Here is a 23,465-nt window from a genome sequence, read left to right as displayed (position 1 = left end):
TTCACCGCCGCTTCATTTTGGCTCACCACCTACCTTATGGCGCTCACCCCTGAAATACCTCGAATCCTATATTCCCAAGCGTAGGTCTGATCAAAAGAGGGCATTCACAAGTATATTTATTCATAAAGGTATCTGAAATGGTACATAAGTTAACATTAATAATACTGCATACAAAAATGAACATACAAGACAACAAGGAAAACACATACAAATTTACGATCTTTCAGCTTTAACGGAACCTAAACTTAGCCTCTCCTACCTTTCTCCTCGGCTAAGGTTCTACTTGAAAGGTGGATGAGGCCTAAATCTGAGGGTCTCTTGAGGTTCCTGTCCCGCGCTGGCTTCCGTTGTTAAGACTAGGTCAAGAAACGGCTCGTCGGCTGTCTTACAAAAATATTTTCACACTCGTCATAGTCAAACATTTCCATTAACACTTTCATGCACTTAAAACGCTCCCATGCATATACAGTACACACTTATTGGAAGGTGAGGATAATGATATAAAAGGGAGGTTAAAAAAGGGGGAAACGTTAAAAAAGGGAGCGAAAGGTGGGAAGGAACAAAGGAAACGAAGGCTTGAAAGGATAATAAAAGGTGAGAGAGAAGGGGAGTGTGTGACGGAGGGAAGGAAAGGAGGGAGGGAGGGAGACACGCAACTAATATTCTTTCTCTCACGCCATCCTCCTCCTCCACCTCCTCCATTTCCTCCTCCTCCTTGGACATAAAGCGAAGTAACGGGGCATCTATTTCAACTTATTATAGGAAGCGATCTGATACATCAAAGACATATTTATGTATGCTATTAAAGCTCGACATCATTGGCAACAACAGAAAAAAATAACAATATGAAAGCTAACTCTTCTACGTACAGATGTAAAAAAAAATAGATAAATAAAAAATAAAAAGCAGACACGTATAAAAAATGGCGTTGACAAGTAGACGACACACGGAAACAGTAAACATGTCACATTTTTTATTATTTTCTCTTTTTCTTTTTCTTAAACCCTTCCTTCATGACTTGGGCAGTGTGTGTTATGTAGCACTTCCTTGGTAGTCATCGTTCTCCTCCTCCTCCTCCTCCTCCTCGTTCTCGTCCTCGTCATGCCCTCTTGTCTTGCTCTCCATGGCTGGGTCGTGACTCCTCTTCCAGTCTGTCTGTCTGTCTGCGTCTAATTGTCTGTACGGTTTGGCTCATTGGCTGTGTGTAGCATCAGGTCATACAACCCTTTGTCTTACGGGAAAATAAGGAAGGAAGGAAATGTGTGGTAAGAAGAGAGATTATCATGGTAGGGGCAAAGAGGAAGAGAAACGAGGGAGGGAGGTGAAGGGAGGCGGCAAAAAAGTAGAAAGGGAGAGTGAGGGACAAAGGTGAACAAAAAGAGGGAGGGAGGAACTGAGTTGAATAAGGAAGAGGGACGAAAATGAGGTAAAAAGGAGAGGGAAAAAAAGGACGTGAGAGTGACATGAAGGACGGCAAGAATATTAATAACAGAGGGAGACGAAGGAACTAAAGATATAAAAAAATGAGGGATGAAGAAAAATGCCGAAAAGAGGGATGGGGACAAAAAGCCGAAAGGATGGAGGGGGATAGAAAAGATAAAGAATAAAAAACGAAAGGATGAAGGGAACATATAAAAAGAGGAAAGGAGAGCATAAAGAGAAAGTGAAAAAGATGTGAAGGAAAGGGGGAAGGAAGACACTAACTAAAATTCTTCCTGGCCCTCTCTCCTCCTCTTCCTCTTCCTCTTCTTCCTCCTCCTCATTTAGGCCTCGCCCGCGGTCTCTGTGAGGGACGTCTCGGCGGTGGCGTTGGTTACAGGGGCGGCACCACCTACAGAGGAAGAGAGATCATTATTATTATTATTATTATTATTATTATTAGTAGTAGTAGTAGTAGTACAGTAGTAGTAGTAGTAGTAGTAGTCTTCCCTCCCTCCTCGTTGGCACTATAAACTAAGCTGTATCCTTATCCTGGCTTTGGCACCTGCTCCGATACCCGGGACTCACGCACCGAGGCTCCCGTTGCCCCCCGTGCGGCGCCTCTGTACCCCCCCATGTGCTGCCTCCCTTCGGCGCCTCTCTGCCCCCCGCGCGGGCCCCCGTTACTTTCCACAGCGGTAGCGTGGCAGCGCTCCAAGATTTACACGTTGAAAGCAGAGTCCCTTTTCACGCCGCGTTAGACGATAGCAATAGAAAGAGTGTGGGGAGGATGAGCAAGACTTTATATTTATGCCAAACAAGCACTCCGGATACTGAAACATTTCCTTTTTTTTCCCTCTCTTATTTAAATATGAAAGAAGAAACCGCCATGAGAGATAGCAAGGGTAGGAGTACGTTGATGACTTTCCTGCCTCCAAACGATAGATGCGAGGACAATGATGTGGTCCAAGAGTTTTGTGAAGTATTAGAGATAGGAAAGCCAGCAAGATTTTCCTCAATAGCGTTTCAGTTTTGATGATATTTTCTTTTTGTTAGTAGTTATATCTGGTGACTATAATATTAACCCCGTGAGGTAGATGTGAGCGCCGTGTGAGGGACAGGAGAAGATACAACAAGCATCATCTCCCACGATTGCATGTGCTTTAATTGCTTTCATGGCATCATATTCATTTAGACTCGTATATTAAGACGCTTTCGACTCTCACAAAAAATACATTCAAAGGCCATAAAGGAGGTTAGTCGGATTCTCACAAGTGTTTTTCACATTCATGGTGCAGACGCCTTATCAAATTTAACTGTTACTGGGCTTATGAAACTACCCATGGAACTACCCACAACTTCTACGAAAGCCTTACCAAGTGTGGGTGTGTAAGTCCCGAAATGTTTGAGAATATGGACATTAGTCTCGTGATGTTGTTGACCCTTTGCTGCCCCTGCGAGGTATGAATGCGAGGAGAACGGTGAGGTGCAAGAGGTGATTGTGAGTGAGGGAAAAGATACGAGAGTCATCCTTGCTCGTCCTCCAAAAGAACATGCAATTAAGATGGACTTTGTGAGCGATAAGAGATGAGCCTCCTCCTTGCTCGTCCTCCTCCAGAACATGTACTTAAGAGGGATTCAGTGAGGGATAAGAGATGAGCCTCCTCCTTGCTCGTCCTCCTCCAGAACATGTACTTAGGAGGGATTCAGTGAGGGATAAGAGATGAGCCTCCTCCTTGCTCGTCCTCCTCCAGAACATGTACTTGAGAGAAGCTTTGTGAGGATAATGCTGGAGATGATGGTTCTTTGCCGCGCTTAGCTGTTACGGAGGCGAGGAAAGGAGGCGAGGAAAGGAGAGGAAAGGCGACACTTGTATACACGGGGACACTGACATACATTAGAGTCAATGAACAGGAGAGTTAGGTCAACGTAATCACACGGAGGCGAGGAAAGGAGAGGAAAGGAGACACTTGTATACACGGGGACACTGACATACATTAGAGTCATAGAATAGGAGAGTTAGGCCAACGTGATCACAGGCGCCAATCTGTTACCGAAAGAGCCGAGCAGAATTAAAACTTATGTGGATACAATTGAGTTTTTTGTGCTCTAGTTGTCGTCAGGATCTCGAAGAAGTATCTAGAGCACACACACATACAAAATAATAATAATAATAATAATAATAATAATAATAATAATAATAATAATAATGGAAATAAATTAAAAAAAAATGAAATAAAATCATAAAATAAATAAATCACTATTGTATCAGCATCCATTTGAATATCACACGGCTCTTTTGGTAACGATATGACACCTGTGATGAAGTTGGCTAAGCTCTCCTCTTCCATGGTTTTGATACGAGTGAGAGGGGCAAAGGTGAACGAAGGGAGGAAGGGAGGGAGGGACAGGGAGTTAGGGAAAGGGACGAAAGTGAGATAAAAAAAAAAGGGGAAGAGGAAAAAAGGGCGCTAAAGAGACGTGCAGGACGATAAGGATATGAACAGAGAGAGACATGGCGCCGATTATATACACGAGCGATGTGGCCACGAACACGAACGCGCAATACAACCCTTCTCTAGATCGCCCTGAGCCATGAACACGCTCAGGCTGATCAATACTCGACAGCTTCCGTACCTCTCTCTCTGCCACATTCACCACGCACTCTCCCAGGATCGAAACACACCGAAGCCTCCGTAAGTAAAGATATAATACGTCACCTTCATAAACAAACTGTCTCATTTTTTTCTACTTTTCGGAAAATCTTAAAACAAAAATCATATTATAGACAGAAAAGCAGAAAAAGTTTAGGCGAATTTTACAACACTCATATCCTAGAAAAACAAAGACAACTATACAAAAAGATGCGCCACATGGAATAAAAAGAAAATGAGTTGGCAAAAAAATCTGTAATTCGCCGAAAAATCGCTTGGGCAGTTGTTTCCCTACCCAAAATTGACCACTCTTATGGCCACTCATCTATTCTATACTCTTTTTTTGTGGAGGCAGTGATTAGCGTTTCTTATCTCATTTATTTTTGCCCTTGAGCTGCTTCCTTAACTGTAAAAAAAAAAAAAAAAAAGGTGAGGAATTATGAGATTGGAATAGCGGCGATCTCACTTCACTAATCTATACTCTCTTGTGTGGGGTCAGTGATTAGCGCTTTTTATCTCATTTATTTTTGCCCTTGAGCTGCTTCCTTTACTGTAAAAAAAAAAAAAAGTGAGGAATTATGAGATTGGAATAGTGGCGATCTCACTTCACTAATCTATACTCTCTTGTGTGGGGTCAGTGATTAGCGTTTTTTATCTCATTTATTTTTGCCCTTGAGCTGCTTCCTTTACTGTAAAAAAAAAATAGGGTGAGGAATTATGAGATTGGAATAGCGGCGATCTCACTTCACAACTTTCGACTTCCTCACACTCGAACGCTTATAGAAGGAGACGACGGTGCTCAGGAAGTCAGGTGTGTCGTGGGTTTAAAAGGTAGGTCCGTGTGGTTTAGGTTAAAGTCTCGCATACCTGGCGCTTCTGAACGTCACGTGTCTCTCCTCTTCAGCCACACCTGTGCATAACCTTTCTCCTCTCTCTAATGGTGTTTCGTCTCCTCTCCTCTCCTCTCCTCTGCCCCCTCTTCCCTCCCCTCTCTCTCTCTCTCTCTCTGCTGTGTACCTGCCTTTTTTCCTCTCCTTTGTCTCCCCTTCCACCCTCCCCTCTCCCTCTGATGTTGTTTCCTCTCTCCTAATGTCTATATGCCTCCCTTTCTTCTCTCCTCTGCTCCCCCTCTCTCTCTCCCTCTCCCTCTGGTGTCAATGTGCTTCCTTTCTCTCCTCTGTCACCTCTCCCCCTCTTCTCCCTCCTGCTTCCTATACCTGCATCCTCTCTTCTCCATCTCTCCGTGCTCTCTGCCATCCTCGTCCCCTTGTCTCCCCCGCACCACTACCCGCCCATCAAGTCTGTCTACTTCCCACTTTTCTTCCTACCACTTTTCTTCTACCTCCTCCTCTTCTGTAACCTGACCCAACACCCTCCACCACGGACCACGTTCCTGACACACCCCGACCACAGCTCTGACCACATCCCTGCCACAGCCTCACCACTCCTCTACTCGCCTCAGTCACGTCACATCTCTGCCACAGTCCCCGTCACAGCCCTCGTCACAGCTCCATCACTACTCACATCACAGCCTTTTCACATCCTCCTCACAGCCCTATCACTACCCCTGTTACAGCCCCCATTACTGCTCTATCACAGTCTCCTCACATCCCTCGTCACAGCCTTCTCACAGCCCCCGTCACAATCCCATCACGTCACCCCTCACCCCCATCAGACTATCCAGGGCCACCGCCAGTACTGTCTTGGTAAGGGAGTAACCGTTAGGACAGTCTTGCACGTAGCACTGGTCTTCAAAGTTTAAACACGTCCTCCCATAACAGTAGCTCTGAGAAAGTTCCCCAATATAGCCCAACAAAGGCAACAAAACCACCACCACAAGCTCCCTCGTCGTGCATTTCCGGATCCTAAGGTCCGTGGAAGGGGTACAAAGTGTTGCGAACATCTCGGTACAACACCATAATCAGAATAATTAAGAAGTCTTCACTGGATGTTTTTCTTGGATATTTTGTATAAGGAACAAATAAAATGTAGATCTAATATAATATCTAGAATGGTGCGAGAGAAGTTGCCTACCACTCCGTTCTACTGTAAATTTTAGAGATAAATGTACTTTAATTAATTACCAAAAGACTAATAGCCTTGTACAGAACAACCATGATGGTGTGTGCAGATCATTGTAGTGTAGCTGCAATGGGCGGCGCTGCGGGCGAGTACTCACCTGCTGTCGCCACAACCACCGTCAGCATGCCGTCCACGTCCTCCAGCTCCTTGGAGTCGAACATGACGCAGAGCGTCCGCTCCCCCGTCGACTTGGGCTTCACCGAGAACTGGCACCGCACCTCGCCGCCCACCGGCACCGTCCTGGGAAAGGGATGACCGAAGCGGGATTACGAGATTTGAAAACAAATATATTAACGGCGCCCCGCAGACGCAGTAAGACAAAGATTACTAAAAAAAAAGTTAATAAGATGTTTTTTTTTTGTTTCTCCGTGAGTAGAAAACTTGAGAAGCTGGAAAACAACAACAAAAAATAAAAAAAATGAAAAAAATAAGTTGAAGAATCATATGGCAATGGATCAAAAAGCTAACTGCTGGTTCAGGAAGATGAAAAAAAAAAAAAAAACTTGCAATATACTAAATCTACGATTGAACACACACCCAGCACACCATATTTACAGCTTGCACCTTTGCACTCGCACGACTAATTCCTTAAAACATTGCGAGTGAGAGAGGAGCGCCAAGGAGACGGCCGTGCAGACTTACTCCTTGTGTTTGAGGAACTGCACGTCGGTGAGCCCCGCGCCCTGGATGCTGAACCAGCCGCGGGTGAGGGGCATCGGCAGGGGGTTCTTGAAGTAGGCGTGGCACACACACTCCTTGTCCGCCTCCATGCAGCCCTCGTACTGGAAATGCGCACACGGGGGTAAAGAGTGGTCAGTGAAGATCATGCGAGACACAGCCACAGTCACAGCCACAACCAACACAGTAATTAATGACACTTCTTGGGTAATCTAGTAAAGGCAATCCCAATAGTTCCTCTAATCTGTTTGTTTATGTAATAGTGAAAAATGGTAGAAGCAAGATACTGATACTTCCTCTCCACCATCACCACCACCACCACCACCACCATCACCACCTCTCAGCTCCTCCCTCCAGCCTCACCTCGATCTTGATGTCAGGCTTTCTGCAGCGGAAGTCATCCTGCGCGAAGTACTCGTGGCCTGTCTGCTCCACCTTGCCGAGGCACGAGAGCTTGAAGGCGCACTGGTCCGTCAGCTTCTTGTAGTACTCGTCGAAGCTCACCTCCAGCGTCACCGTCTCCTCTGCGATGGGAAAGGCAAATGCGAGTTAGTTCCGATGTAACCTTTATCTCTCTAGCTAACGTTACCTTCCTCTGTGTCCATGATATAGTGAAGGGAAATGAGCGAAAGGGAAGGAAGTGAAGAGGAGATAGTTGATTCCCCGTTAAACTTTAGTGATGAAACTGATCATACATCGTCACACACTCGTCCAAGGTCTAAATAAAGATCTTGCACTCGTCTTTGGTGTTGAAGGGAAAGGGTTTTGTTCCGCCTATAGACTTCGTTCCTCCGTGGTGGTAAAGGGCATTAGGTCCGTACTATTAAACGCTTTGAAACCTTCGTACATCTACTTCAAAAGGCTCTCGCGGAAGTTGTCGGGGTTTCCATGGGTGGTTTCTTGACCCTGGCGGGGTAGTTTTGCAAGGCTTCCGCGCTGTGAACTGGAAAAACACCATGACAACCCGACGTAGCTCTTCTCTGGCCTTGAAAAAAACGTCCTAACAAGAGCCCCAAACGTTTGATAATACGAGTGTTAGATTTAATCGGCTGCAAACTTATTCCCTCTAGTGTTAATCTCTCTTATATATGTCTGGTTAAGAGAAAAGGCTTAATCAGTTTGTTCCGCTGTAAACTTTGTTCCTCTGTTTAATGGTTGAATGGAATTTGATCCGTTCCGCTGCAGACTTATTATAATTATTGAAACTGTCCTTCCCCCGTCATCGTTCCTTGTGCGGTGAAGGGAAAGGAGTCAGTAATTAGTGCTCCAGGTCGAAATTAGTTACATTCTACCCCTCTTTAGCGCCGGCGTCTCTCCTCTGTCACCTACCACGGCCGGGAATCGAACCCAAGACCAATATTATAGTAGAAAATCACGTTACCACTAAACTACACCGCGGAACAATGCAACGGTGAAGGGCAGAGTTTGTTTTATGGTTGATTAATTGACTGGTTGATTGGATGGTGCATGAAACAATTAAAAAAGGGTCCAGAGTCACCGTCCCTTCCCCAGCATCACCACCACCACCACCACCACCACCCTTCCTTTCTCCCCATCTCATGCAACCGTCTGTCGCCCTTTAAAAATTCACCGTTCCCTCGCTGACCTTTATACGCCTTGATATTAAAGCAGCAGTCCCAGCGTCGAGTAAAAATAGAACCGGGTCAGGGTCGCTGCACGAATTCCAGACGCATGAATGTCACAGAGGGCGCCGAGGACACGAGGACAGTAATTTGGGGTAGAGCTGGGTGACCTCTCTCTTTTGGCTACTCTTTGCTTTTTACTTTTGTGGGAGCGGCAAGTAGCGGGCTTTTTTTTTGTATTCTTTTTGTTGCCCTTGAGCCGTATCCCTTGCTGTAAAAAAAAAAAAAATAATAAATGAATAAATAAGAGGCGTACCGATGGAATTTCAGCTCACCAAAAGAAAAATGTTAAAAGGTGGGGTATTAGCGGCTTGGCTCAATCCTGTGAAAAACAAAATAAAACAACAACAACAAAAGGAAGGTATGATCCTCCACTTACTTTCGCCCGACACACACACACACACACACACACACACACACACACACACACACACACACAAAAAAAAAAAAAAAAAAGACCATTCCCTTAAACCCAAAACACACACATACACAAACCCAAAGGAAACAAACAAACAAACAAACGAACTCCTTACCCCCTTAATACAGCCCCCCAGTCCACCGCACACAAGCCATCCCTGACCCCCCCCCCCCCCCGACCCATACAACCCCCATAACTATTAACCCCAACACACACACACACACAAAAAAAAAAAAAAACTCCCTACCTTCCTAGCACAACCTCCCCTACCGTCTCTCCATACACAAGCATCCCTATACCCCGTCGACCCATACAGCCCCCACTTACCCCCTCTCCCCACTCACTTACTGGAATAGGGGTGCATCGTGAGTTGTTTCTTGAGCGTCTTGACCGGGTGCTTGGTGGTGCCCGTGTACAGCACCGTGTCAGCCCGCAGCACCAACTCCACCTGGTGCTGCTTCTCCCCCTTGTTGTGTACCTCCACCGACGACCTGGACAAGGGGAGAGGGTGTGGGGAGGGTAGTTAAGCGTTGTTAGTGAGTTGTTAGTGAGTTGTTAGTGCTGTTAGTGTTGTTAGTGTTGATGTTATATTTATCGTCGTGTTTACTATATCTTGTTGTGGTGGTATTGATTATGTTATTGTTATTGTTGTTATTATTATCATTGCTGTCATCGTTATTGTTGTTGATGTTATCTTTTACGATCACATGATTTCTAGTTTATTTTCCATTTGATAGATATCTCACCCCCCCTTCCCCTCCCTTCCCCTCTCCCTTCACCTCCCTGACTCCTTCCTCTCTCCCTCCTTCCTTTCCCCTCTCTCCCTCCCTTCCCACGCCCCATGACTCCTCCATCTCTCCTTCCCTCCCTCCTTTTCTCTCCCTTCCTTCTCTCTCCCCCTAACCCCCTCTCTGCCTCCCTCCCTTACCCTTCTCCCTGACTCCTCCCTCTCCCTTCATTCCCTTTCCTCCTGACTCCTCCCCCTTTCCCTCCTTCCCTTCCTTCCCCTTCCCTCTCCCATCCCCCTGACTCCCAACTCTCTCCCTCCCTCCCTTTCCCTGACTCCTCCCTCTCCATGCTCCACCCTCTCTTCCCCCCTCCCTCTCCTCCCTCCCTGACTCCTCCCTCCCCCCTCCCTAACTCACGTGAATGGCTGGCCGATCACAATGTCGTCGTTCATCTTGAAGTCAAACTCAACGTCCTCGATCTCCTCGTTGAGGTAGTAGCGCGCGAAGGTGTTCTCACAGAGCCTCAGGGCGTTCTTCATCACCTCCCGCTCCTCCTTAGACGCTGGGAGGAGGGAGAAGGAGACACGTGTAAGGGAGATGGAATGAATGGGTCACGGGAGGAGGAGGAGAAGAGGAGGAGGAGGAGGAGAAGATGAGGAGAAGAGGAGGAGGAGGAGGAGGAGGACGAGGAGGAGATGCAGATGAGGAGGAGACAGAATGGAGTGGGGAAGAGAATGCGGTGTTCACTGTTATTACTACTAAGAGTCAGGAACAATATTTAGTTTTGTCAAGGTCATACTATTTGGTTTGGAGTTATGAGTGAAATCTTGTGAGTTATGCCTGTATTCCTGGTATTACAAAGGTTTAGAGGTTATAATAAGGGTAAAGGTATACAGTTTGGGGTCTACGTTATAGCTGCGCGTGGCTTCGGTGCTTATCCCCGCCACATTACCCCCTTGAACCCTGCCTATGCCCTGAGAGTGAGGGTGATAGTGCTCGCTCACCTTCCTCGTACTTGTAAAGGTGTGTCACGTCCTCCCGCGCATACTTCCCCACGGCCTTGGTGCTCAGGAACTGGCCGATGCTGACGGGGCGGGAGGGAGAGTTAATTTGATATAGTGACGTTTAGTATGTTGGAATAGTAATATAAATAACAAATGCGTATGTGGTAAGAATAACAAAATAAGGTATGTTCAATTTGAGATAGATAAATAGATTGATATAGATACATAAATTAATTGATAAAGCTGTTGTGTGTGTGTGTGTGTGTGTGTGTGTGTGTGTGTGTGTGTGTGTGTGTGTGTGTGTGTGTGTGTGTGTGTGTGTGTGTGTGTGTGTGTGTGTGTGTCCCTACAGCCTCACCCGTCAGTCATGCACCCCAGGAGCTTCATGGGCTGGCAGGGGCCGCGGTACTTCCAATAGAGCTTGTCGGCGTTGACCTCCGCGAAGACGAACGGTATGTCGAAGGGCTTGTTGACCTGGCCCGCCTTGATGGCCTTGAGCGAGGCGGGGCCGCAGCGGTACTGGCCGTCGCTCTCCTCCTGCGGCGTCGCGTCCACCACCTGCCACCCGTCGTACTCCTCGCCCAGGTCAGGTCGCGTCATCCACACCTCGTTCCACACATGAAAGTTCCACACTGAGTCGCTGTTGAGCTTCTCGATGGCCTCACACTCGTCGTCGAAGAAGTAGTCGATGGTGAGGGAGCCGTGGGTGTCGTGCGCCGAGGAGAAGTTGGTGATGGAGCGACAAGGCAGACCCAGGGCGCGGCAGGCTGAGGTCACCACGCCGGAGAACACCCAGCACTGGCCATACTTGACGGGCTTCTTGGTCTTGTAGTACTCCTGGAGGATGCGCTGCGACCCTCCCCACTTGGTCGGCGACACGCCCCCGCTGTAGTCGTCGCTCCAGTTGCCCACCAGCACCCCGGAGTCGTCTGGAGAGTTGATCTGTGGGAGTGTTGGCGTGAGTGTGTGGATACTGGTTGTGTTGCTGCTGTAGCTGTTGTTTGTATTGGTGCCATAGTGTTGCTAACTTGTTGATATTTTTTTATAGTCTGTCTTCAGTGCTATATAAGAGGTCGTTTAACTATTACTGCTATTTTTATGACTGGTATTGCTACTACTATGCCTCCATCTCTTCTATACTTTTACTACTGCTTCTAATGCTACTACTACTATACTAATATTTAACCCAACTCAATCTGATGCTACCCAAATCCACCTTTATCCAACCCATCATAACTGTACCCAACTCAGCCCAGCCTAACCAATCCTAACCCAACCTAACCTAACCTAACCTAACCCAACATAGCCTAACATAACTTAATCTGACCTAATCCAACCCAACCCATCTCAACCAAACCGAACTTAACCAAGCCTAACCAAAGCTAACCCAACCAAACCTAACCTAACCCAACATAACCTAACATAACTTAACCTGACCTATTCCAACCCAACCCATCTCAACCAAACCGAACTTAACCCAGCCTAACCAAAGCTAACCCAACCAAACCTAACCTAACCCAACATAACCTAACATAACTTAACCTGACCTATTCCAACCCAACCCATCTCAACCAAACCGAACTTAACCCAGCCTAACCAAAGCTAGCCCAACCAAACCTAACCTAACCCAACCAAACATAACCTAACCCAACATAACCTAGCATAACTTAACCTGACCTAATCCAACCCAACCCATCTCAACCAAACCGAACTTAACCCGGTCTAACCCAAACTAACCCAACCAAACCTAACCTAACCCAACATAACCTAACATAACTTAACCTAACATAACTTAACCTGACCTAATCCAACCCAACCCATCTCAACCATACCGAACTTAACACGGTCTAACCCAAACTAACGCAGCCTGACCCAACCGAACCCAACCCCACACCACGTCACCCACCCCGGCGGAGATGACGCGGGACACTTTGACTGGGTCGTTCCTGTGCGCCGCGGTCATCTTGCACACGGACGTCAGGACCTCCAGCACGCACGGCAGCACGTCCTTCTCGTACTGGGCGAAGTTCCAAGGGCATGGCCGCAGCCTTTTTGCCGTGCCGCGCCAGATGAGGCCAGAGTCACTGAGAACGTACTCCTGCCGCTCCGCCTCCTTCTCCAGGTACACGCCGTCCTCTGTGGGGGAAAAGGTAAGGTAAAGTTCTGTGGGTGAAAGTTAAGGTAAAATTCTGTGGGTGAAAGATAAGGTAAAATTCTATGGGTGAACGGTAAGATAAATTCTGTGGGTGAAAGGTAAGGTAAAAATTTGTAGGTGGGAGAGTTTTTTTATTGTTTATTTGTTTGCTTGGTTTTACTGTAACGGAAACGGCTTATGGAAAAAAAAAATTAGCAGGATAACAAAACAACAACAACAAAAATAGTCTGGAAGAAAACTACGAGGAAGAAAACTACGAGGAAGAAAACTACGAGGAAGAAAACTACGAGGAAGAAAACTACGAGGAAGAAAACTACGAGGAAGGAAACTACGAGGAAGGAAACTACGAGGAAGAAAACTACGAGGAAGAAAACTACGAGGAAGAAAACTACGAAGAAGAAAACTACGAGGAAGAAAACTACGAGGAAGAAAACTACGAGGAAGAAAACTACGTGGAAGAAAACTACGAGGAAGAAAACTACGTGGAAGAAAACTACGAGGAAGAAAACTAGGAAGAAGAAAACTACGTGGAAGAAAACTAGGAAGAAGAAAACTACGAGGAAGAAAACTACGTGGAAGAAAACTACGAGGAAGAAAACTACGAGGAAGAAAACTACGAGGAAGAAAACTACGAAGAAGAAAACTACGAGGAAGAAAACTACGTGGAAGAAAACTACGAGGAAGAAAACTACGAGGAAGAAAACTACGAGGAAGAAAACTACGAGGAAGAAAACTACGAGGAAGAAAACTACGAGGAAGAAAACTACGAGGAAGAAAACTACGAGGAAGAAAACTACGTGGAAGAAAACTACGAGGAAGAAAACTAGGAAGAAGAAAACTACGAGGAAGAAAACTAGGAAGAAGAAAACTACGAGGAAGAAAACTACGAGGAAGAAAACTAGGAAGAAGAAAACTACGAGGAAGAAAACTAGGAAGAAGAAAACTACGAGGAAGAAAACTAGGAAGAAGAAAACTACGAGGAAGAAAACTAGGAAGAAGAAAACTACGAGGAAGAAAACTACGAGGAAGAAAACTACGAGGAAGAAAACTAGGAAGAAGAAAACTACGAGGAAGAAAACTACGTGGAAGAAAACTAGGAAGAAGAAAACTACGAGGAAGAAAACTACGAGGAAGAAAACTACGAGGAAGAAAACTACGAGGAAGAAAACTACGTGGAAGAAAACTACGAGGAAGAAAACTACGTGGAAGAAAACTACGAGGAAGAAAACTACGTGGAAGAAAACTACGAGGAAGAAAACTAGGAAGAAGAAAACTACGAGGAAGAAAACTAGGAAGAAGAAAACTACGAGGAAGAAAACTACGTGGAAGAAAACTATGTGGAAGAAAACTACGAGGAAGAAAACTACGTGGAAGAAAACTACGAGGAAGAAAACTAGGAAGAAGAAAACTACGTGGAAGAAAACTACGTGGAAGAAAACTACGTGGAAGAAAACTACGAGGAAGAAAACTAGGAAGAAGAAAACTACGAGGAAGAAAACTACGTGGAAGAAAACTACGAGGAAGAAAACTAGGAAGAAGAAAACTACGAGGAAGAAAACTAGGAAGAAGAAAACTACGTGGAAGAAAACTAGGAAGAAGAAAACTACGTGGAAGAAAACTACGTGGAAGAAAACTACGAGGAAGAAAACTAGGAAGAAGAAAACTACGAGGAAGAAAACTACGTGGAAGAAAACTACGTGGAAGAAAACTACGAGGAAGAAAACTACGTGGAAGAAAACTACGAGGAAGAAAACTACGAGGAAGAAAACTAGGAAGAAGAAAACTACGTGGAAGAAAACTACGAGGAAGAAAACTAGGAAGAAGAAAACTACGTGGAAGAAAACTACGAGGAAGAAAACTAGGAAGAAGAAAACTACGTGGAAGAAAACTAGGAAGAAGAAAACTACGTGGAAGAAAACTAGGAAGAAGAAAACTACGAGGAAGAAAACTAGGAAGAAGAAAACTACGTGGAAGAAAACTACGTGGAAGAAAACTACGTGGAAGAAAACTACGAGGAAGAAAACTAGGAAGAAGAAAACTACGAGGAAGAAAACTACGTGGAAGAAAACTACGAGGAAGAAAACTAGGAAGAAGAAAACTACGAGGAAGAAAACTAGGAAGAAGAAAACTACGAGGAAGAAAACTACGTGGAAGAAAACTACGTGGAAGAAAACTACGAGGAAGAAAACTACGTGGAAGAAAACTACGAGGAAGAAAACTAGGAAGAAGAAAACTACGTGGAAGAAAACTACGTGGAAGAAAACTACGAGGAAGAAAACTACGAGGAAGAAAACTACGTGGAAGAAAACTACGAGGAAGAAAACTACGAGGAAGAAAACTACGAGGAAGAAAACTACGTGGAAGAAAACTACGAGGAAGAAAACTACGAGGAAGAAAACTACGAGGAAGAAAACTACGAGGAAGAAAACTACGAGGAAGAAAACTACGAAGAAGAAAACTACGAGGAAGGAAACTACGAGGAAGAAAACTACGAAGAAGAAAACTACGAAGAAGAAAACTACGAAGAAGAAAACTACGAGGAAGAAAACTACGAGGAAGAAAACTACGAGGAAGAATAAGGAGAAGAAGAATATGAAGAAGACACCTACGACAAAGAATAAGGAGAAGAAGAATACGAAAAAGAAAATTACGAAAAAGAAAACACGAAAAAGAATAAGAGAACAAATAATAATAATAATAATACGAAGCTGGAAGTGAGTGAATGACGAAATGCGATATCCGTAGACTTTTATGTTTTGACGGAAAGATTCAGATGGGAGAAGCGGGTAAGAGGGAGGGAGGGAAGAAGAGAGACAGTAAAGAATGGAGATAGGAAAAAGAGGGGGGAGGTAAAGATGGGAGGAAGTAAACGAGGGAGGGGGGAGAGAGAGAAAGGACTACAAGTAAAGAGTATAGGTAGGGAAGAAGGGAAAGAAGGGAGGTAGGGATTAAGGGTGCTATGGAAGAGGGAAAAAAATAAGGAAGGGAGGTAGGGAAGAAGGATGCTATGGAAGAGATGAGAAAGTAAAGATGAGAAGAAGGAAGAAAAGAAGGGAGAAAGTAAAGATGAGGAAGGAAAAAAAGAAAGGAGAAAGTAAAGACGAGAGGAAGGAAGAAAAGAAGAGGAAGTAAAGTTGAGAGGAAGGAAAAAACAAAGGAAAAAGTAAAGGTGAGAGGAAGAGAAAAAGGAAGGAAGTAAAGTCGAAAGGAAGGAAGAAAGAAGGGAGGAAGTAAAGACAGAAGGGTGTGAGAGTGAGTCACCTTGGCACCAGGGGTTGAAGAGGAGGTAGATGGGCTCCGGGCAGGGGTAGGAGTGGTTCTTGCCCTCACTCTTGATGTCCGCCTCCACCTGCCACTCCCCCACCACGGCCGAGGGGGATGTGGTGACCTGCGGCGGAAGAAAGGGCATTAGGGAGAACCGGAAGAAACACTCATTAGAACAAGACTAATCTCCTAAAAAACATAATGTGAGGGGCGGAGGCGTCTGACAATACCGATCATAGTGTTTAGCTTATCTTAAACAATCAAATATCGGTAGCTTCATTAATTTTTAGAATAAACATTTAAGAACCCCCTGCAGATTAATGAATACGAATCGTTTGCATGTATTACTTTATATGTAAAATCAGTTCTCCCTTGGTTTCGAGATTGTCTGCTTGGAAGGGGTGACTCAAGTATTAGAGGCAGGTGGATGGTGAGTCCCGTTCTCTTTCCCGAGGCCAACATTGGAGGGATGGCTTGTGTAGGGTTGAATTAGCCTCTGACATAAGAACATAAGAACGTAAGGAGTCTGCACGAGGCCGGTTGGTCTACACAAGGCAGCTCCTGTAAGTCTAACCCAACCTTACCTCACTGTCCAGAGTTAGCTAGTTAGTTTAGTTAGTTAATTTTACTGTATTCTGTATTTTTATTTATTTATTTATTTTGTTTATTTTATTTTTTATTCATTTTTGTTTTTGTTTTGTTTTGTTTTCTTTTTTGTTCTTCCTTTTCTTTCTTTTCTTTTCTTTTCTACTGTTTTTCTTTTCTTTCTTTTTTCTTCTGTGTTTTCTTTTTTGGTGTTCTTTTCTTTTTTCTTCTGTGTTTTCTTTTTTGATGTTCTTTTCTTTTCTTTCTTTTTTCTTCTGTGTTCTTTTTTGGTGTTCTTTTTTCCTATCATCCTGTTGTTGATGTTCGTTGGTCTGGGTGAGCCGCTTTCCTCCCAGAAGAGACCCACCCATAATTTTGGTGATGTTAGTCAGGGCCGAAAGGTGGATGATGTTTGTTATAGTTTTCTTGATGTCGTATTTTTCTTCTTTTCATTGCTGTTGTTTTTTCTTTTTCGATGCTTTATCTGGTCTTTTTCTTATTTCTTTCTTTCTTGTTTTTTGGTGTTCTTTTTTCATATCATCCTTTTGTTGGTGTTCGTTGGTCTGGGTGAGCCGCTTTCCTCCCAGAAGAGACCCGCCCATAATTTTGGTGATGTTAGTTGGAGCCTAAAGGTGGATGATGTATCTTTGCATTTTTCTTTTCTTGATGTTCTTTTATTGCTGTTACTTTTCTTTATCAATGTTTCTCTGCTCTTTTTATCCATATTTTTTAGTGTCCTTTTATATATCATCCCTGCTTGATGTTCTTTGGTCTGAATGAGCCTTTTTCTCCCCAGAAAAGACTCACCCAAGATTTTGGCGATGTTAGGGCCTAAAGGTGGATGATCTGTGTTTGCTTTTTTCTTTTCTTGATGTTTCGTTTTTACATTTTCCTTTTTCTGGTGTTGTTTTATTTTCCTTTTTTCTGGTGTTCCCATCACGTGGATTGTCTACGACATCTAACGGGCACCACAAACCCCGGTTTATTGTTCGGAGTTTGCTCTCCTAGGCGGACTGCCTACCACGGCTGACGACCTCCACCTGCCCGGGTTTATTGTTCGGAGTTTGCTCTCCTAGGCGGACTGCCTACCACGGCTGACGACCTCCACCTGCCCGGGTTTATTGTTCGGAGTTTGCTCTCCTAGGCGGACTGCCTACCACGGCTGACGACCTCCACCTGCCCGGGTTTATTGTTCGGAGTTTGCTCTCCTAGGCGGACTGCCTACCACGGCTGACGACCTCCACCTGCCCGGGTTTATTGTTCGGAGTTTGCTCTCCTAGGCGGACTGCCTACCACGGCTATCGACCTCCACCTGCCCGGGTTTATTGTTCGGAGTTTGCTCTCCTAGGCGGACTGCCTACCATGGCTAACGACCTCCACCTGCCCGGGTTTATTGTTCGGAGTTTGCTCTCCTAGGCGGACTGCCTACCACGGCTAACGACCTCCACCTGCCCGGGTTTATTGTTCGGAGTTTGCTCTCCTAGGTGAATTGCCTACCACGGCTATCGACCTCCACCTGCCCGGGTTTATTGTTCGAAGTTTGCTCTCCTAGGTGAATTGCCTACCACGGCTAACGACCTCCACCTGCCCGGGTTTATTGTTCGAAGTTTGCTCTCCTAGGTGAATTGCCTACCATGGCTAACGACCTCCACCTGCCCGGGTTTATTGTTCGGAGTTTGCTCTCCTAGGTGAATTGCCTACCACGGCTAACGACCTCCACCTGCCCGGGTTTATTGTTCGGAGTTTGCTCTCCTAGGTGAATTGCCTACCACGGCTATCGACCTCCACCTGCCCGGGTTTATTGTTCGGAGTTTGCTCTCCTAGGTGAATTGCCTACCATGGCTAACGACCTCCACCTGCCCGGGTTTATTGTTCGGAGTTTGCTCTCCTAGGCGGACTGCCTACCACGGCTAACGACCTCCACCTGCCCGGGTTTATTGTTCGGAGTTTGCTCTCCTAGGTGAATTGCCTACCATGGCTAACGACCTCCACCTGCCCAGGTTTATTGTTCGAAGTTTGCTCTCCTAGGCGGACTGCCTACCATGGCTAACGACCTCCACCTGCCCGGGTTTATTGTTCGGAGTTTGCTCTCCTAGGCGGACTGCCTACCATGGCTAACGACCTCCACCTGCCCGGGTTTATTGTTCGGAGTTTGCTCTCCTAGGCGGACTGCCTACCATGGCTAACGACCTCCACCTGCCCGGGTTTATTGTTCGGAGTTTGCTCTCCTAGGTGAATTGCCTACCATGGCTAACGACCTCCACCTGCCCGGGTTTATTGTTCGAAGTTTGCTCTCCTAGGCGGACTGCCTACCACGGCTAACGACCTCCACCTGCCCGGGTTTATTGTTCGAAGTTTGCTCTCCTAGGCGGACTGCCTACCACGGCTAACGAGCCCCACCAACCTGGGCGGATCTCCGGCACCTCCGTTGCATCCCAGGGGGACGCCTTGTCGCCCCTCGGGAAGCTCTCCACTCGTGTCATGCTCGCCAAGGAGACCTTGGGCTCGCTGACGCTCCACACCCCTACCGAGGCGAGGATGTAAGAACCCGCTTCTTAAAACTACCAGACTGGATTATAATATTAATGAAAAATACCGTGAAGGGCCGTTTATCGGTTCTGGGATGGAAGACCGATGGGCCTCGGGAACGCGCACAGAGTCTTAAAGGAATCCTCGCGACGGCTTTCGGCGCAGCATGCGTTTCCCTTTTCCTTTCTCACTCCCAAATTTTCTTTTTTTATAATATTTTCCTTCTCTGATTGATTGATTGATTTGTTGATTTTATTAAATAAGAATTAATTCACCAATTAACATCTTTCAGGTACGTTGCATTCACACACCTGCTGCATGAGGGAAAACAACAGTGAGTTTGCTGACGCTCACGAGAGTTTCCTAACATTTGCATTGGGCTCCCTCCTCTCTTTAGTCGCCTCTTTCATAATTCTCCTATTCTTTATTTCATTTTCTTCTTTCTTTCTTTCATCCCTGCTCCGTCTATATATTTTCTCTCTCTCTCTCTCTCTCTCTCTCTCTCTCTCTCTCTCTCTCTCTCTCTCTCTCTCTCTCTCTCTCTCTCTCTCTCTCTCTCTCAGCCATTGTTACTCTTGTTCCCTCCTCTCTCGGGGCGGTATTGCAGTCTACACACAGCATGATGAGACACAAGGCCGCATTCTTAAACATTACGGCCCCCAAGCACACATAATCGAAGGAGTTCTGGGCATTTCCATGGGTAGTTTAATGACCTTGGTGGTAGTCAGGCTCTCCTCTGTATCAAGAACCTAAGAAAACACTCATTTGAACCCAATTGCTCTTCTTTTTTTGGCCTTTGGAAATAGGGGATGTGAGAGGCGGAAGCGTCTGAGAATATCCACCATAGTACAATCGTGTCCCAATCCATTACCTTCTGCCGAGAGAGGGAGAGAAGTTCAAAGGCTCCCGTCCAGCGTTGCTAAATTATCGTACTCATAGCATTGCATTTTCGTAGTTTCTGACCAATAACGAATGCAAAAACAAACAAACAAACATCAATAAATAGGAGTTTTAACGCTAACTTCAATTTTCTATCGTTATTTGTGTAATTACGAGAGTTTGAGGCTTAAAAGTAATAAAGACGATGTGGTGAATACGATAATCTGGCAACGCTGCTCCCGTCACAGAGCCTATTACCGTGACCTCCAAGCTAGAATTCGTTGGACTGGAGACATGCGATTTTTCCCTATAACGCCAGATTTTTATTTAACATCGCATAAGTATTTGTTAGTTATGTGGCTTGTCTGGCTTTTTATTTATATTTTAGGGGCGTATTTTTTACAGCAAGGGAGGCAGCTCAAGGGCAATAATAATAATAAAAAAAAACATTGACGCTGCTCTAAGAAAAGAAAACGGAATGAAGAGCCAAAAGAGAAGTCAATTTCGGGGTTGCAGAAACTTTTTAGGGAGTGATGTGGCGAGTGAGGGGGATGAGGGGTTAAGAAGTAAGATTAAGTAAGGTGAGGTGGAGAGAGAGAGTGATGAAAGGTTAGGTAAAATGATCGAAGTGGCGGGCGATCTATGTGGATTTACTTAACATCGCTTGGGAGTGCATGGAGTGGGAAGGAAGCAGCGTTGCCAAATTGTCGTACTCTGAACATTGTATTTATTGTTTTTAGGCGCCAAGACTGTCGTAACCACACAAACAAGGATAGAAAATTAAAGTCATCGTTGAAACTGCTAAATACTGATGGTTTTCGTTCTTTTTTTCCATAGTTATCGACCTGAAACTACGAAAATGCAATGCGCTGAGTACGATAATTTGGCATCGCTGGAAGGAAGTGATGCGAGATTAGACAGAGGGTTTCGGTTTAGTCAGAAGTGTTGGATTTGCACAGCTGAGTCGACATTTCATAAACCAAGTCGTAAACAGAGATATAAAAAGAATTACTAAACCCAGCTAACCACGCCTTGAAAAACGGATCAAAAAAAGACAAATCAGCCTCATTATTTGTTCGTAAAGATTAGTACCACGTAAAAAAACAACCTATAGGCGTAATAATTGTTTGGAAATACGAATAACTCCTAAAAATAAGGCCTACAATGCTCTCTTAGTCAATCTACGACTAATCTGACACGTTAAAAAAAAAACTATAGGCGTAATAATTGTTTAAAAATACGAATCACTCCTAAAAAAAAAAAAAAAAAAAGGCCCAGAATGCTCTCTTAGTCAATCTACGGTCAGTTCCAGCCCTTTTCTCCCACCCTCCCTTCCCTCCTGACGGCGTGGCTACTAACGGTGAGGGTGACGTCCTTGTCCGTGGTGCAGATGACGCTCGCCGACCACCCGTTCACCGGTTCGAGCCCCACGCACACCCCCACCAGCGTGTTGTTGCCGAAGTTGGGGTTCGTGGCGTCTGGGGAAGGGGAGGAGTCAGAGGTCAGCAAGCCCTTCTTACACACAATCTGTATTAATTAATGTCTGAACGAAATGTATGTTACTCTTTATTACTTACAAAAACAATGTACTAACGTCTAAACTAACTGTATCTCATTACTTACTACTTACAAAACAATGTATTAATATATGAACTAACTCTATATTCCTCTTTACTATTCATACTAACAGAAACAATGTAATGTAAAATGTATGTTACTACTTACAAAACAAATGTACTAATATATCTAAACAAAGTATATACAACTGTCAAAATAAAAACAAAAACAAAGCTGGTTTAATAAGACGAGCATTGCTATCGACTGGAACACTAAAACGAACTATAATAACTCAATAACAAACCATTTCAAACGCAAAACAAGACACATCACACACACACACACACAATGATCTACCCCTCTCAGCTCCTCCTCCTTACCCTTGACGGAGAAGACGAGGGAGATCTTGTGGGCGTCGTCCTTGTACGGTTTGCTGGTGTGCAGGACGAGGGTGAAGGGCTGGCCGCGGCGCACCACCAGGCGGGGCACATCACCCTTCATCAGGTCATACTGGTCGGTGTGGTGGGCCGCCCCGTTCTCCGCGACCCGTAGCCCCCACTCGCACACTGCCAGAATGCCTGCACCGACGAGGGAGAAGGAGTCAGTCACGTGGGGTTGCGAAGACTGATGAAGGGATGGAATAGGGAGTGATTGAAAAGGAATTAGATAGCATGGTTGTGAGGTGTACTGAGAAATGAGTGATGTAGGGTTGCGTAGAAAGGTCAGGGAGTGTATAGTGCAGGAGTGAGTGATGGAGTTTGTAACAGTTAAGAAGTGAAGTTGAAATGGTAGTAGTTGTTAATTCATGTCATTAATACACACACACACACACACACACACACACACACACACACTAAGGATAAGAAGCTGCCAGACACCAGTGGATAAATAAATGATAGATGTTTGAGCTCAACGAAGCATAAAAAAGTTAAATAAATAAATGAGTATATCAATCAATCCATCGAGAGAGAGAGAGAGAGAGAGAGAGAGAGAGAGAGAGAGAGAGAGAGAGAGAGAGAGAGAGAGAGAGAGAGAGAGAGAGAGAGAGAGAGAGAGAGAGAGAGAGAGAGAGAGAGAGAGAGAGAGAGAGAGAGAGAGAGAGAGAGCGTAACGAACGATCTCATGGGGAAATGATTCACTGCTTAGTCATCCCGTGCATGAGGCTCATAGGTTAGTGCTCAGCCAAAACATCAACACCCTCGTCCAGGCCACGCCCCCTGATGCCCCGTCAAGACGCACACTAATATCAACACTCCGGGCAACACAGATAAGAAGGTCGCATGCATGTCACACCACAGCTACATACCGTGCTCCCCTACAGCTGGGAGGCCAACCACCACCACCACCACCGCCGCCGAAGAGAGAGGGAAGATAATGTAAAATATAACGTACAGAAAACATAGTAGAGAATATTGATTTAATAAAATATTTTATACATACTATAAATGGAAATTCTACTGTTTGTTCTTATTCTGGTACTACTTTACTTCCTCTACTACTACTACTACTACCACTACTACTACTATTACTATTACTATTACTATTGCTACTACTACTACTACTACTACCACCACTACCACAGGTCATAATACAAAGTCATAATGATTAACACAAACTTTATAAACTCCCTGACAAGAAAAAAATAATGAGGCTTAAACACACACACACACACACACACACACACACACACACACACACACACACACACACACACACACATTATCAGACCATATAAGGATGGCGTGAGTATTCCCAACAGTCGATTAATCTTATTCTTTAGCTACAGTGAGGGAGAGAGGGATAACAATAATAATAATAATAATAATAATAATAATAATAATAATAATAATAATAATAATAATAATAATAA

The 23,465-nt window shown here is 45.0% G+C and overlaps 1 protein-coding gene and 1 long non-coding RNA gene across 14 annotated transcripts in view; one reads left to right on the top strand and one right to left on the bottom strand.

The window, feature by feature from the left end:
- Positions 1-103: 103 nt before the first annotated feature.
- Positions 104-23,465, bottom strand: part of LOC127004465 (annulin-like) — a 53,104-nt gene continuing 29,742 nt past the window's right edge. The window contains exons 2-13 of the mRNA XM_050872207.1: positions 21,976-22,173; positions 21,398-21,516; positions 16,043-16,169; positions 12,533-12,762; positions 10,985-11,568; positions 10,627-10,706; positions 10,040-10,184; positions 9,243-9,385; positions 7,197-7,357; positions 6,798-6,937; positions 6,253-6,395; positions 104-1,831 (exon numbers count right to left, since the gene is read on the bottom strand). Of these exons, the coding sequence (XP_050728164.1) occupies positions 1,764-1,831; positions 6,253-6,395; positions 6,798-6,937; positions 7,197-7,357; positions 9,243-9,385; positions 10,040-10,184; positions 10,627-10,706; positions 10,985-11,568; positions 12,533-12,762; positions 16,043-16,169; positions 21,398-21,516; positions 21,976-22,173 (2,138 nt within the window). The 3' untranslated portion in view covers positions 104-1,763. The remainder of the gene's footprint in view (positions 1,832-6,252; positions 6,396-6,797; positions 6,938-7,196; positions 7,358-9,242; positions 9,386-10,039; positions 10,185-10,626; positions 10,707-10,984; positions 11,569-12,532; positions 12,763-16,042; positions 16,170-21,397; positions 21,517-21,975; positions 22,174-23,465) is intronic.
- On the top strand, positions 17,943-19,714 carry LOC127004466 (uncharacterized). 13 transcript variants are annotated; one of them, XR_007757837.1, is made up of 5 exons: positions 17,943-18,114; positions 18,183-18,250; positions 18,319-18,386; positions 18,455-18,590; positions 18,931-19,714. It is a non-coding gene; the product is annotated as an uncharacterized LOC127004466 (long non-coding RNA). The 13 variants fall into 13 exon arrangements; XR_007757831.1 differs by adding an exon at positions 18,727-18,862 and having other exon boundaries at positions 18,183-18,386; positions 18,523-18,590; XR_007757828.1 differs by adding an exon at positions 18,659-18,862 and having other exon boundaries at positions 18,183-18,386; positions 18,523-18,590.

The sequence above is a fragment of the Eriocheir sinensis genome, chromosome 28 (genome assembly GCF_024679095.1).
Source record: "Eriocheir sinensis breed Jianghai 21 chromosome 28, ASM2467909v1, whole genome shotgun sequence".
NCBI lineage: Eukaryota > Metazoa > Arthropoda > Malacostraca > Decapoda > Varunidae > Eriocheir > Eriocheir sinensis.
This window is presented reverse-complemented; position numbering and strand designations above follow the sequence as displayed.